Source organism: Carica papaya, chromosome 5, assembly GCF_054855325.1.
Source record: "Carica papaya isolate Zhongbai chromosome 5, ASM5485532v1, whole genome shotgun sequence".
Classification (NCBI taxonomy): Eukaryota; Viridiplantae; Streptophyta; class Magnoliopsida; order Brassicales; family Caricaceae; genus Carica; species Carica papaya.
The window spans coordinates 2,931,006-2,944,451 of record NC_142313.1 but is presented as its reverse complement, the minus strand read 5'-3'; the positions used below and the strand labels follow the sequence as shown (position 1 = coordinate 2,944,451).

At 31.0% G+C, this 13,446-nt stretch overlaps 1 protein-coding gene across 2 annotated transcripts; it reads left to right on the top strand.

Annotated features, from left to right (window-relative positions):
• Positions 1 to 1,995: 1,995 nt before the first annotated feature.
• On the top strand, positions 1,996 to 10,250 carry LOC110821333 (Eukaryotic translation initiation factor eIF2A family protein). Of its 2 annotated transcripts, XM_088220445.1 has the most exons (14): positions 1,997 to 2,224; positions 2,555 to 2,629; positions 2,704 to 3,058; positions 3,325 to 3,511; positions 4,095 to 4,329; positions 4,400 to 4,468; positions 5,038 to 5,139; positions 5,247 to 5,287; positions 6,956 to 7,089; positions 7,597 to 7,660; positions 7,754 to 7,850; positions 7,941 to 8,044; positions 9,625 to 9,647; positions 9,739 to 10,250. In XM_088220445.1, exons 2-14 carry the CDS (start codon positions 2,590 to 2,592, stop codon positions 9,836 to 9,838), a joined length of 1,551 nt encoding a protein of 516 aa, XP_088076571.1. In that variant the 5' UTR covers positions 1,997 to 2,224; positions 2,555 to 2,589; the 3' UTR covers positions 9,839 to 10,250. The 2 variants fall into 2 exon arrangements, with proteins under 2 accessions (XP_088076572.1, XP_088076571.1); XM_088220446.1 differs by lacking the exons at positions 9,625 to 9,647; positions 9,739 to 10,250 and having other exon boundaries at positions 1,996 to 2,224; positions 7,770 to 7,850; positions 7,941 to 8,022.
• Positions 10,251 to 13,446: the final 3,196 nt, after the last annotated feature.

The window sequence follows — 13,446 nt, the reverse complement described above, 5'->3', positions numbered from 1 at the left end:
TTATGTTATTCAATTTAATAATTATAACAATAACCAATAATTTACATATAACAATTATCATAATGTTTATTATGTTGATTTATCGTTTTTTGTGTTATTATTAGTGCGCACAAATCACGTAATTATTATAACATATGAATATTTGTTGTATTGTTATTATTACACACATGTAAAAATTAATTCTCACACTTTTTTTTTTTTAGTTTTACGATATCGATTGTAATATATTATTTTTATATTACTATTTTAAGTATCATATAATTTTTTTAATAATAAAATAAAAATTATATTTTTAACATGTTATAACTGTCGTATAAAAAAAAATATAATTGCATCATAATATTAATTTTTTATCTGTATATGTTATGACTCATTATATAAAATTTAAAAGTTATAAGTTGACCACTGTTACCTCACAATCAACAACAAACTTATAAATTTTATGTATTTAATGAGTTTTAAGTTCGTGATATTCAAATATAACGCAATAATTTTAATAGTTAAAATAATTTTGTAGTAACTTTACTATTTGTTCTTTATTTAAATTAGTCAATCAATCAATTTTTTTGTTAAATTAGTCAACGTACTTTTGAAAATATTTAGTTTAGTATATCATAATTAATATAAGTTAATAATGTTAACTTATGTATTACATGTAAAATTTATTGACATATATTATCTTATCAATTAAAATATTAGTTGAATATCATATTAAATATCGTGTGAAATTTTTAATTGAAATAAGGCTAAGCCCAAATGTATTGGTACATCAAGCATTGACGTCACCTGCACCATTTAAGATATTTAGAGAGAACCTATTGATACTATATTCATTGTCTATTATAAAGATACATACGGCATCACCTAGAAAGGTGTTAATATTTTTGTCTCAATGGTTCCATAAACATTTTTGCATTTGAAATTTAATTTAAATACAATGATAAAATGATCTTTTACTCTTTTTATGGGTTTATATATATTATCTATTTTTTGTATTTGAAAAATTTGTGTATTATAATATCCACTACCATCGTTTTATACTATAAAACTTAAAATGAGCTTCAAAAAGCTTATTACTCACAGACGAACTAGGAAAATCTCATTCAATAACATCACACTTAAATTAGATATGAAAATGGACATACGAGATATTTGATTTAGATAAGTCACTCACAACAAAGTTAAGTATTATAGTCATTAGTATAACATGGGATATTGGTGTAAACCACTTCTTACTCTTACTCAGCTTATTTTTCTATAGTTCTTAACGATAATAGTGATGCATTCGCCAATGTTGATGATGACAACTCTTGATTTTGATTTGTCTCTAATGAATTTGTTGATAACTTATTTTTTTGTTAGAATCTCACACTATAAGAGATGAACACCTGATAACTCTCGTAAAAGAGCTCATGTTTCTTTAGAATATCTTGCATTTGATGTTTGATTCCACATCGTTAATGATTCAAACGTGAGAAATAATAGAGCTCTAAGTTGAGATGAATAAAATACGACAAAATAAGCAATAGAAATAGCCTTAACAACTTTTTTATAGATTTAACCCATCAAAATGAGTGCGACATGACGCGATGAGATGACATTAATGTGTAGGCTACATGTATAATTTTTAAAATAGTTTAATTTTATACAATGCCGTCACTATATTATTATCGTACATATAATATTTAAACGATATTAATTAACTATAATTAATAGAGATTTTTGTTAAAAATTTCAAAATTTCAAGATTAATTTAGACAAAAAAATTAGTACAAAGTAAAAAATTGATATTTTAGCAAATTAAAAATTATAATTTAATGGATAAAAAAAAGTGACACTAAATTATTTATTTAATGTTCATTTTATATAAATACAATATGTTAGTTGTAATTTTATTTTCACTAAAATATATTAAATTAAACAAAAAGAAAGAAAAAATATTATAAAAAAAATAAGAAATAAAAACAAAGTTAATTAAAAATGTAAACTAAATAATGGAAATAAAAATTAAAAAAGAAATGACGAGTTAGGTTGTCCCTGTGCGCTTGCTCGGGACGAGAACGAGCGCGGTGTCAGTCGGTTACAATTGCTGCAGTTTTCACCGGAGGCGGCAGCTTAGACTCATTATCCGGCGTCGTTCCGCCATCACTTCAGTTCCTGTATGGTTAACCACTCGCTGATTCTACTCTACTGAAGAAGCCCAACCTCAGCCTCGCCACTTACGGTATTCCTCTCTGTGTTATTACTAATTCATCAGAATGTTAGTGCTTTTAGGTTTAAGATCGTTACTATTTGGCTCTCAACGAATGAAATTTGTATGTAGAATTGAATCAATCACTGTTTCCGGTTATTTTTTTGGTTAAATTGTCTGGTCTGCGAGAAACATGGTGAAACCTCAGGTACCAATATAGATTGATTATGTTAGTTCCACATTCAGAAACTAAATTAACAATTTCCTTCGTGTAAATTGAGCTTATTGGCTAGTTTTTTTCTTGCATGGTACTGATAGGGTAAGCTCTTAATATGGATTTGTTAATAACACTTGCTTTTGCAGTTTCCCAGCGAGCGTTTTGGCTGTCTATCTCTCTAATGGCAGCCACAAACTCTTCCCCCTCTTTGGAAATTCTAGGTACTTATTCATATTTGTGTCTAGAATTAACCATGAAAATGTTATTTCTTACCACTCTTTTAATTTTTTATCAGTTAGAGAACCAGAGGGATTCTCGGTATGGAATGGTCCACCATTCAGCAACAATCAACCCAATGTAAAGCTTGAGAAAGTACCCTGCACTAGTGCAACTTTTAGCAGTGACGGGTCCACACTCATGGTGATTAAATCAGACTGTGTAATCAGCATATATGAATGCAGCAACCTCAAAGAAATAAGATCATTTCAAGTCCCAGCCGTAGCTGCTGCAGCATTGTCTCCATGTGGGACTTATCTCCAGACCTTTCAGAAATCCTCATCACCACAGGAAAAGAATGTCGTCCTATGGAAGATAGAGACTGGTGATCCTGTTTATAATCAGTTTCAAAAGAACATGACAAAAGCCACATGGTATGTGCAACAAGGAGTTAAAAACAGAAAATTTGAATCATTAGGTGGTGATGGTGACTTATGTACCTATGTACACATATTTTGTTGTAAGTTTTGACTATGTTAAGGTCTAGTAGGGTCTGTGGTCAAGTATCTCACTGCTTTTCATTGATCTAATTCTTTGTTTATGCGTGTGGGAGTGGATGAAGATCTGCATATGTGTTAATACCTGATACTTTGTTTTTTTCTTATATACATTTTTAATTATTTATGTACCTGTGATTCAGGCCTTCAATCAGGTTTAGTGCTGATGAGGCAGTTGCATGTCGGCTGGTAACAAATGAAGTTCAATTTTTTGATGGTAGAGATTTCTCTAAAGGAATTGTACGTCGGTTGAGAATTCCAGGGGCGGCATCATTGGAGCTATCTAAGACACCTGGTTCCTATGTAGCGGCTTTTGTTCCAGAATCTAAGGTGTGTGTTCCCCTTTTTTGTTCTGACTGGGATTTACAATAAACAGAGAGACCCTTGGTTCCTTGCGAATAATAATTACATGACTTGTAAACCAAAAGGTGTATACCTAATGTGGTTAGGGCTTTTTTCTGCTCAAACTAACTTGTAATATTTTTTGAATAGAATAGGCGCAAACACCATCTATGGTTTGCAATTGCTCTTTGGAATTTTCCAGCGTTTTCATTCTCCGGATTTGTGCTTCAAAACTTTTGTCAACCATCTTGCTATGGTTGAAAATTTGAAGCTTCAAAGTGTTAGAAGGTTTGGTTGCGAAACATCGGGCTAGTCAATTACCTGAAAAATTTGTCAAATTTAAGTTTTAAACTTTATTGGAAATTGCAAGTGGGAGGTGTAATAAATTCTCAATTTATTTTTAACACAGGTGACACCTATACATATTCAAAGTGGCTCATAAGATAACCTAGGCTAGAGAGATAATTTCAGTTACTTCTGGATTGGTGTCATGCTAAAACTTCCATTTGGATTTTCAGGTTCCTTTTATTTATAATTCGGTCTTTTTTTTTGTTGTTTAAAATTATTGTAGGGGAGTCCAGGAAGTGTTCAGATATTTGCATGTGAAAATGACTTGCAGAGTCAACCTGTTGCAAGACGTAGCTTTTTCCGATGCTCTAGCGTGCAACTGCATTGGAATCATGGTTCTACCGGTGTCCTGGTGGTGGTGCAGTCTGATGTTGATAAAACCAATCAAAGTTATTATGGAGAATCGAAGCTAAACTACCTTACAACTGATGGGACCCATGAGGGACTTGTGCCTCTTCGTATGTTATGAATTATTTTGGTTCACATTTCAACCGGATGCAAATTACTGATTCTTGGGCATGTTGGCAGGTAAAGAGGGGCCTATTCACGATGTTCAATGGTCTCATTCTGGTTCAGAGTTTGCTGTTGTTTATGGATGTATCCTTTCTTTAATATCAACAATATAATCTGATAGTATATTTGGTGAAGACATGATTCTTGATACATACTCACTATATCATGGTAAGCTATTATGTAGAGATCTTTGTTCATGCATGCCTTTCTTAATATATGTGTTTATATTCATATCTAAATTATTAATATGTTTCTACTTTAAAATAGAGAAGGCGCTGTTTCTTGTTGGCCTCACTTAAGCATGTTCAAAATATAATAATATTATCCAGATTTCTAGTTTAGAAAGAACTTTCAGAAACTTTTATGGAGAGTAAGGATGATGATCTTATGAATATGTTTAATTACTTAATATATATAGGCATGTAGCATGCATCCCATTATTGTGCTTGAAAGTATAGTGTTGTAGAGATTGAGAATTGAGTTGCTTCTATGGGATGGCCACTTTTGTTTTGGCTTTTTGTAATTAATTAATTATTTAACAATTTTTCTGAAAACAATCTACTACCATCTAATTGATCTTTGATAATCTCTAGTGTTTTTCTAAAATTTGTTTGTATGATATGAACATCATGTTGTGCCTTGACTTACTTCAGTTATGCCTGCAAGTGCAACGATCTTTGACAAGAAGTGCAAATGTTTATTTGAGCTTGGAATGGGCCCGTACAATACTGTTAGATGGAATCCAAGAGGGAAATGTATCCTTTTTAGGAAAGTTCTTGACCATTTTTAACAGGTCACAGTATCTTGAATTTACTCACTTGCTGACATTGTGGACTTGTAACCTTAATTATGTGGCCTGCAGTTCTATGTTTGGCGGGGTTTGGTAATTTACCTGGTGATATGGTATGTTAGTGAAATGCTTACACTGTTCTTTTCTTGGTTGATAAATTTTGTGATAATCTAGATAACCCTTTTTTCTTTTTCTTGCTATCTGCTTCACTGATTTTACTTACCCACTCCTCAATTTCCCAATTTATTTCAGTGATAGACTTTTCTTTAAAAAGAAAAAACTTTTTCCCGTCTTATCATATTGTTGAATAAAATTAATAATATAAGGAGATGTAGTTGGGTTGAAAATTAGATCACCAGCCTTGTTTCTAAGAAGTTATTTGATAATTTTTCTGAAAGTAGCATGCTTTTTGTTTGAGAATTCTTGTGGTTTCTGATTTATTGCCTGCCAATCTTCTTGTTGGGTTCAGGTTTTGAGTTGATCCTAGTAGCAAATGATGGTAAATAGTATCTAGCATCCTTGATCTTTACTGTCAGTCCTATTTCACTCCACTTTTTTTATTGTTGCCTCTAGTTATATCCTTTCTTATAAGACACTAACCTGTGTAGATCATTGACCTTCTAAGAATGTGCTGAAATCATTAGATTTTGTTTCTAATGTATATAATTCTTGTCTAAGAAGGATGGAAAATATGTAGAATCATTTATTGAAATAGAAAGCTCTGCTTTTAAAAACTGGGAGAAAATTTAGAAATATTATCATCTTCATGATTATTGTTATTTTATTATTATTATTATCATCATTAAAATTCTTTTGAAGGACACACACATAATGTGCGTGTTTGAGTGAGGAAACAATAAATGTCATCCTACATAGCACACAGCGAGGTAGAAAACATTATTACGGTAAAAGATTCCAGATGAACTGGAAAATGCTGATTGTCCATAAGAAATCTTGTATTATGGACGAAGCAATTTAGATTACTCTAATGACAATCTGAATGAAATTGCTTCTTAATTAGAAGAACGGCATTCTATATTTTATTTATATTCATCGGATCTTTTTGGGAGAAAAAAGAGGAAATACATAAAAGGATTATTTATAACTTTCAAATTTTTGGTGTTTTTTCAAAGAGAGAAAAGGTAGTTCACAAAGAAGCACCAAAGGGTGCCACTTATTCACAAAAACACAAAGATACAATATTTATTGAAAGTAACAGGTCAATTAGGTCTCTAGAACATCTTCTCATGGATGGGCTGCCCTCTAAACAGAACGTAGAGTTTCCGATTTATGGTGTTGAAGAAAATTTCTAAATAGAACTCCAATGCTACTCTTCACTCCCAATAAAAACAAATAAAAAGTGAAGGACTGAAGTAATTAAAAATTCAGGGATATGTGGTAGATTTTACGTTAAAATTCTATTGTGTGTCCAACCTGGTATTTCTCAGATCCTTGTGATGAAAGAGAAACTGGTCTTCCATGGTATTGTTTTGCACTCTAAGGATCTCTGTGCATTTGAAGTCTAGCCAGTGTATAGCAACCTGGCATCTAGTACTTTAAAAATTATCTATAATTATTACTGAATAATTATTATTCAGTAATCTGAATGTCTTGGCACATAAGGTTAGGTTTTTTTGTTTCAGTAACGAGTCTGCAAAATTTTCTAATACCTTGTTTTTATGTCCATGGCTAATGGTATTAGCTTCCGATCACTTAGTTTTTCTTAAAAAAAGAATTATTGTTTACTTATTCTAATTTACATTTTAATGTTTATCATTCAGGCGTTTTGGGATGTTATAGAAAAGAAGAAGCTTGGAACAACTAAGGCTGAATGCTCTGTAACAAGTGAATGGTCTGCAGATGGACGCTATTTCATGACTGCTACAACTGCTCCAAGACGTCAAGTTGACAATGGGTATGTCCAATGTTTTCTTCATACACCGAGGATGGTGAGGAGGAGGTCTATTTTGTTGGTTCATATTATTATATTATTATGCTGATGCTAACCAAATTATTAACATAGTTCTCCCTTGTCTTTTGTTGGCAACAAAATCTTTATGCCATAGGTAAGTTATGCTTAAACTATTGGGTCATAAAATTTGTAATTTTCATAGAAACACTTAACAACTGGCTGATCTAAAAGATACTTAAATGATTAGTTGCAAGCTGATGAGAATTTGTGAAAGCTTGAAACGTCGTATTTGCAAGCCCTTGGAAATAGTGCAATTTTTATGTATTATGATAGCTTTGAGAACAATCCATGGCTCCAAGTAGATTGGTTTGTGGTGCTGTGTAGTTTTGTTTGTTGGCAATTGTTTTCGGTAAAATGCCATATCCAATTACGTATGGGTGTACGTGAATTATTTGAAGAGTACCTACAGTAGAAAAGTTTTCTGATTTTTTTTTTACTTTGCGGTTGAAGGATTAAAATTTTCAACTACAATGGATCTTTGTACTTCAAGAAGATGTTTGACAAGTTGTACCAGGTCAGTATCATGAGGTATTGGTGACTCTTTTGAAGTGCCTCATACCCTATTCTCTGATTCAACTCTTGATTTTGTATCAAATTATTTACTTAGGCTGATTGGAAACCAGATTCACCTGATAAGTTTGGTGAAATTGCGGAACTTGTTAAGTCTATTCAGTCAATAAAGGTCGAAGACACCAAAGTGCAAGGTTCTGTCTCTTGTTCAGCTTTCCAAGAACTTTTATTGGTGTGATAAATCTTTGTGTGCTTGTTCACTAAAATCCTTAATGATTTTTTAGGACAAGGATCAACCTCCCAGAAAACTCCTACCAACCCTCCTGCTCAGAAACCTGCTGCCTATCGCCCCCCACATGCCAAAAACACAGCTGCCATTCAGGCAGAGGTATGCCATACAGACTTTTTCATTGTAGTTAGACTTTTTGTGGCAGTTATTCGGTTTGGCTTAACATTCTTGGAGATCAGAATTAAAAAAAGCTAAAATATCTTGGTTGAAGATAGCTTTCTTATCTGCTTATTTGAATAGTTGACAAAAAAAATTATTTAATGAGTGATTAGGGCTTTCTAGCATCATTACAGTTGAGACAATTCCATCCCCCTAATTTTTCTTTTAGATTGAAATGAGTTGATCCTTCATTCGCTGAGGATTAAAGTGATTTTTTTCTATCATGTATCCCTATGGTATATTTCTTTTGCATCATTTGCTTATTTAAGCCTTCACCGTGTCAAATAAATGTTTTTAATTCACTTGCCTTAAGGAAGTTTTTTTAAGAGCTAACAGTGCAGGTTGAATTCCCATTCAATTACTACTTCTAATTCCTGTTTTAGTCTTTAATGTGGATATATGCCGGATACATATAGCTTTTCCATTCAATGCATGATACATATAGCTCTTCCCTCTTTTTCTTAGTGCCACTCATAAGAATTAAAAAATATTTAGAAGATCGTATTGATAATTTGATTGACTTGTAAAGCTTTTGTACATGGATGACACCTTTTCTATTTCCCTCCTTCCCTATTACTCTATGTATGGTGCATAACAAAAGATCCTACAATTTGTATATTTCAGTGTTAAGAGATATATGGAATTGTAATGTTTATGTATTATTAAGTTTTTTAGTTTATTTTTGCACTAGTATCTATAGACTTATACATGGTACGAGTTTATTATTTGTTATTTAGTTAGCATCTGATTCTTATTCTCTATTATAGGAATTTCAATTAATTAATTTTTTTTTATTTAGTAAAATTCCTTTTTTTATTGTATTTTACTACTTATAAATGGGGCATAGAGTAACTTTTTAGTTATTTGGTAGATTGTTTATATAATTATTACATAAATATTTAGTTATTAATTTGGTTACTGTGACCCGAAATTTTCAGACTCTGGTTCTTGATAAATTTTCTTGTAAATGTTATGCTCCAGCGCTCTTTGTCTTTCACTAATATAGCTTATCATTTTCTCTAGAAAACCACAATTTTTTTCTAGCGTCTTAGTTAACATTTTTCTACTTTAACTTCTTGGTTCGGTTCCTATTTCAATGCAAGTTGAATTTTTACCACCAAAGAATTCAAAGTGAGAGGGATATTAACTTAAAACAACAAATTATCTTCCAATTGTACATATTAAAGACTAATGTAGAATTTAAACTGGGAAGTAAAGAATTGAACCAAATATAGTCTAAGTTGCGGTTCCTCTGGAAATTAAACAAAATTCTATACTGCAGAGACTTTTTAGTGGTGAAAATGCTCGTTTCTCTTCCCCCCTTCTAGTGCTGAAAATTGTTATTAGCTAGAAAACTAAGAAAGGTTTGTTATCCCCTTAGGAGCATATATAGCTGCTATTTTAACTGACACGGTGGTCACCCTAGATGCAAGTTAGGCATTGATTCTTAATTCATTTCTGCTTTTCCCGATCCGAAACTTAATGTTATCCTGATGATTTAAATGATTTTGTTATGGCAGTTGTTTGGTGGGAGCTCTACTGGGTAAGTATTTTCACTTTTTCATGCCTCTTATCTTGGCACTTCCAGATTTCCACAAGGTTAAAAAAACTGATTAAATGTCATGTTAATTTAGAGAAATGAGTAAAAATGCTCTGATAAACAAGAAAAAGAGAGAGAAACAAAGGGAGAAGAAGGCTTCTGAAGCAGCTTCTGCTACTACCGATGCCTCATGATCTGATACAGGATCTCGCTGTAACGGCCCTCATTCAATCAAAGCCAACACCTAAACATGGATATTCGGAGGCATTTGCATGAACGCATGGCCTGCAATTGGCTGAGAAAGCTTTGTGAGGTTCATTTTTGAGTCGGTTTTAGCTTTGCTTTTCTACATCTTCACTTGCACAAACTCATCCGGATAGAAGCACAAATTTCTCACTTCTGTTCGTGTTTTTAACTCACATGAGATACGTGGATTATCTGTTACAAAGCATCGGCATGTCATGTTTTGCTTAAATTATTTATCATTTGTGATTAAGATTATCACAAAACTCTTCTGTAACATTCCACTGCCTTTTCATGAAGCAGATTTATACTGATTTACTTGGTAAAAGAATGCAAAAGCGATTGTATTCGAATTATGGATTATCGGCATCTACCAATTCTCGAACTTGAAATTTTTGTATTGGATTATCTTTGAAACAAATGAATGTCTCCAAAATTTGAAGATTCATATTTATTTATTTAGAAAGAATGATTTTTTGTACTGAGGAGCGTACGGGAAATTTGAATCTCCGATCTTATTATATTTGAAAACTAGAGTTACCATCGCATAGTGATCTATTAATTAAAATTATTGTGTTATTATTTGAAGATCACGAAAGCCAATAGCATAGGAATGTCACAAGGACAAAAGCCAAATAAAACAAGAAAAGACAATTTTTCTTAGCCAATTTTTGTCGCCTTGGTAAAAAACATTTTGATTCCCACGTCGTTTAATATGAGACTACATATGAAGATGCTCTACTTCTTTGAAATAATCTTCCTATATACATATATATATATATATATATACACGCCATTTACATACTTCCATAAACATGCATATACATTGATTTTATCTATTCCTTAGTTTAATATATTATAGTATATATAAATATATCCCGTTTTTTATTCTCTTTTAACCAATGCAAAATCTTCAAGAATCATAGGAAATGCAAGTCGGGTTTTTAAGATTTTATTTTTTTGATGACTTTCAATACACGAAATGATAAATATTTATCCAGAATTACTATTTCAGAATCATAACTCGACTAGTTACAACACGGTTAAGTGTAAATACATTTGAAACCAAATGGAATATATATTGTTAATGTAAAAATAACATATTGTCTTTGATGAATGCTAAATTTTTAAAAATTATTATATAAAAATTTCTAAAATGTTATTTATATAAACTAATATGGTAGTCGATATATAAAGAGAAAAATAAGTAAGCTTTTGATAAAAAAAAAAAATACGCACGTTTATTTATTAATTAGTATACATGTACAGATAATAATACAAAATAAATAATTTTTAAATGATGACACAAACGAGATTATTATTTGAATCAAATATGTGATCTTTTATAAAGAAAAATAATATATCAATCATTCAGCTGAGTAACAATTAATTTTTATAAATTAAGTAATTTATCTCATATGAATTCTTGAGTTTCTATACCTTCATCGATTTATAAATGATTTTAGGTTTTCTCAGTTTGTTTTATTCGAGCACTAATATTAAATTTAATTATTTATTAATTTATTTATCTTCTTAGTACAAAATATGTTGAGTTTATGTAATTTTTTTTGAATATAAATATATATATTTTATTAATTACATAATACGTACACTCTCATCATAATATAATATTGTTAAGTAGAAGAAACGAGAACAATTCACCCACGAAAATACTTTTTTGATCTACGTAGTTTAAAATAAATAAATTTAATTATTTTCAATAAATTAATATTCTTTCCTTATGTATAAAAAATTAAAATTATTTCATATAGTCCAAAACTTCAAACACATAGAATAATGGGAGGAAAATCCTATATATATACTCAATCTACACTAAATTACACCAGTTGTTTTGGCGGCGTTAATTAACTTATTATCTTTCAATATTATCAGCATATATCATTAGATATTACCTCAATATAATATATATTCACCATACTATGATTTCTTTAATAAAACAAAAAAATGATATAATTCAAAGTGCACAATCTATGAATTGCCTATAAAAATGCTCCACATCCCTCATCCATAGAAAAAATTTTAGCATCTTTGGGCATATTATATATTTTCATAATGGAGAAGAAGAAGATTGTTGTTCCTTCTGCCACTGATTATAATCTTTCAGACCCAGAAAACTATACACCATCCTTTCTGAAATTTGACGATAAAGCTATGGAGTTCATAGTGTATATTACCTTCTCGACTTGTATCGTTCTCATGTTACTTCCTTATAGTTATGTAGATGGGAACCCGGTTCCCGTTATCATCTTCAATGATCTTCGACCTTTTGCATTCCACGCTTTTGTTTTGTTCATAATTTTTGCGTTCTCTGGTGCCTTCAACGCGATCTTGGCAAAAAATAAGCCGAGATTAGTGAGGTTTTGTCGGTGTTATTCGATGGTTTCAATGGTTTTGGCCATGACAGTGCTTGGCTATGCCACCATTTTGTCCAGCTTGAGGTGGGCGTCTGGTCAGTTTCAGATTGGAAGTGTCATGAGATCTTGATCAATGAATGGCATTCTGCAGTTTGCTAGATGTTTAATAATGTGAATAACAATACACTTGGATAATCTTACCCTTCATATATATGTATTTATATGTGGCCATAAATAACAGTGTATAAGATCACTAAGTCTTTGTATATACATCGGGTATGTGATTATTGCTGATAATAGTTCAAATATGTCACACCCAATTGAGAATATATACTATGAATAATGGGTTGTATGTGATTATTGCTAATAATAGTTCGAGTATGTTACACCCAATTGAGAATATACACTATGAATGATGGCTTGTATGTGTGATTATTGCTAATAATAGTTCAAGAGTGTTACACCCAATCGAGAATATATACTATAAATAATGGATTGTATGCGATTATTGCTAATAATACTTCAAATATGTTACACCCAATCGAGAACATATACTGCAAATATAATGGGTTGGATTCTACTAGTCTTTTTTTCAAATTAAATTCGAGCATAGAGTAGAGAAAATTTGTTTTTAATTCACTTTCAGTTTGATAATTAGTGTCAAATAGAGTAATTAAACTTAGTGAATAAGATATTGATCTCTTCATTAAAGTTTTAAGATACTGCATTAATCGGTTATTTCAGAAATAGGGTAATGATGAAGATCATGGACTACTGCTCAAACTTACATGTAATGGAATTAGAGTTCAAGTACTATGCATTTATTCACGCCATTTCAATGCAGAAAAAGTGTTCAGAGCAGGAAATAATTGAGTGGGTGATTTCTTTAAAGCTGATATACGTAGTATATCTATACATATGACTCGATTTCATGTTTAACAGGGGCTAGTACTTCATAATATTCATTCATGTAGACATAGCGACCACTTTATATATTACTGTATTCCTTGATTATGTAGAAGTTTATACGTGTATTAATTATACAGTACAAAAACACCAATTATAATACAATAGAGAAGTTTATATATTTGAACTCAGTAGTTTTGTATAAAGGAATGCATGATGTACTCCTTTTTCATCATATATTCCATAGAATGTTTATATATTCTAACTTAATCGGGGTT

Coding starts and splice junctions, on each gene's coding strand:
- LOC110821333 (XM_088220445.1), top strand. CDS start 2,590: ATGGCAGCCACAAACTCTTCCCCCTCTTTGGAAATTCTAG. Junction 3,059..3,324: donor AACATGACAAAAGCCACATG/GTATGTGCAACA, acceptor CCTGTGATTCAG/GCCTTCAATCAGGTTTAGTG. Junction 9,648..9,738: donor TTTGGTGGGAGCTCTACTGG/GTAAGTATTTTC, acceptor ATGTTAATTTAG/AGAAATGAGTAAAAATGCTC.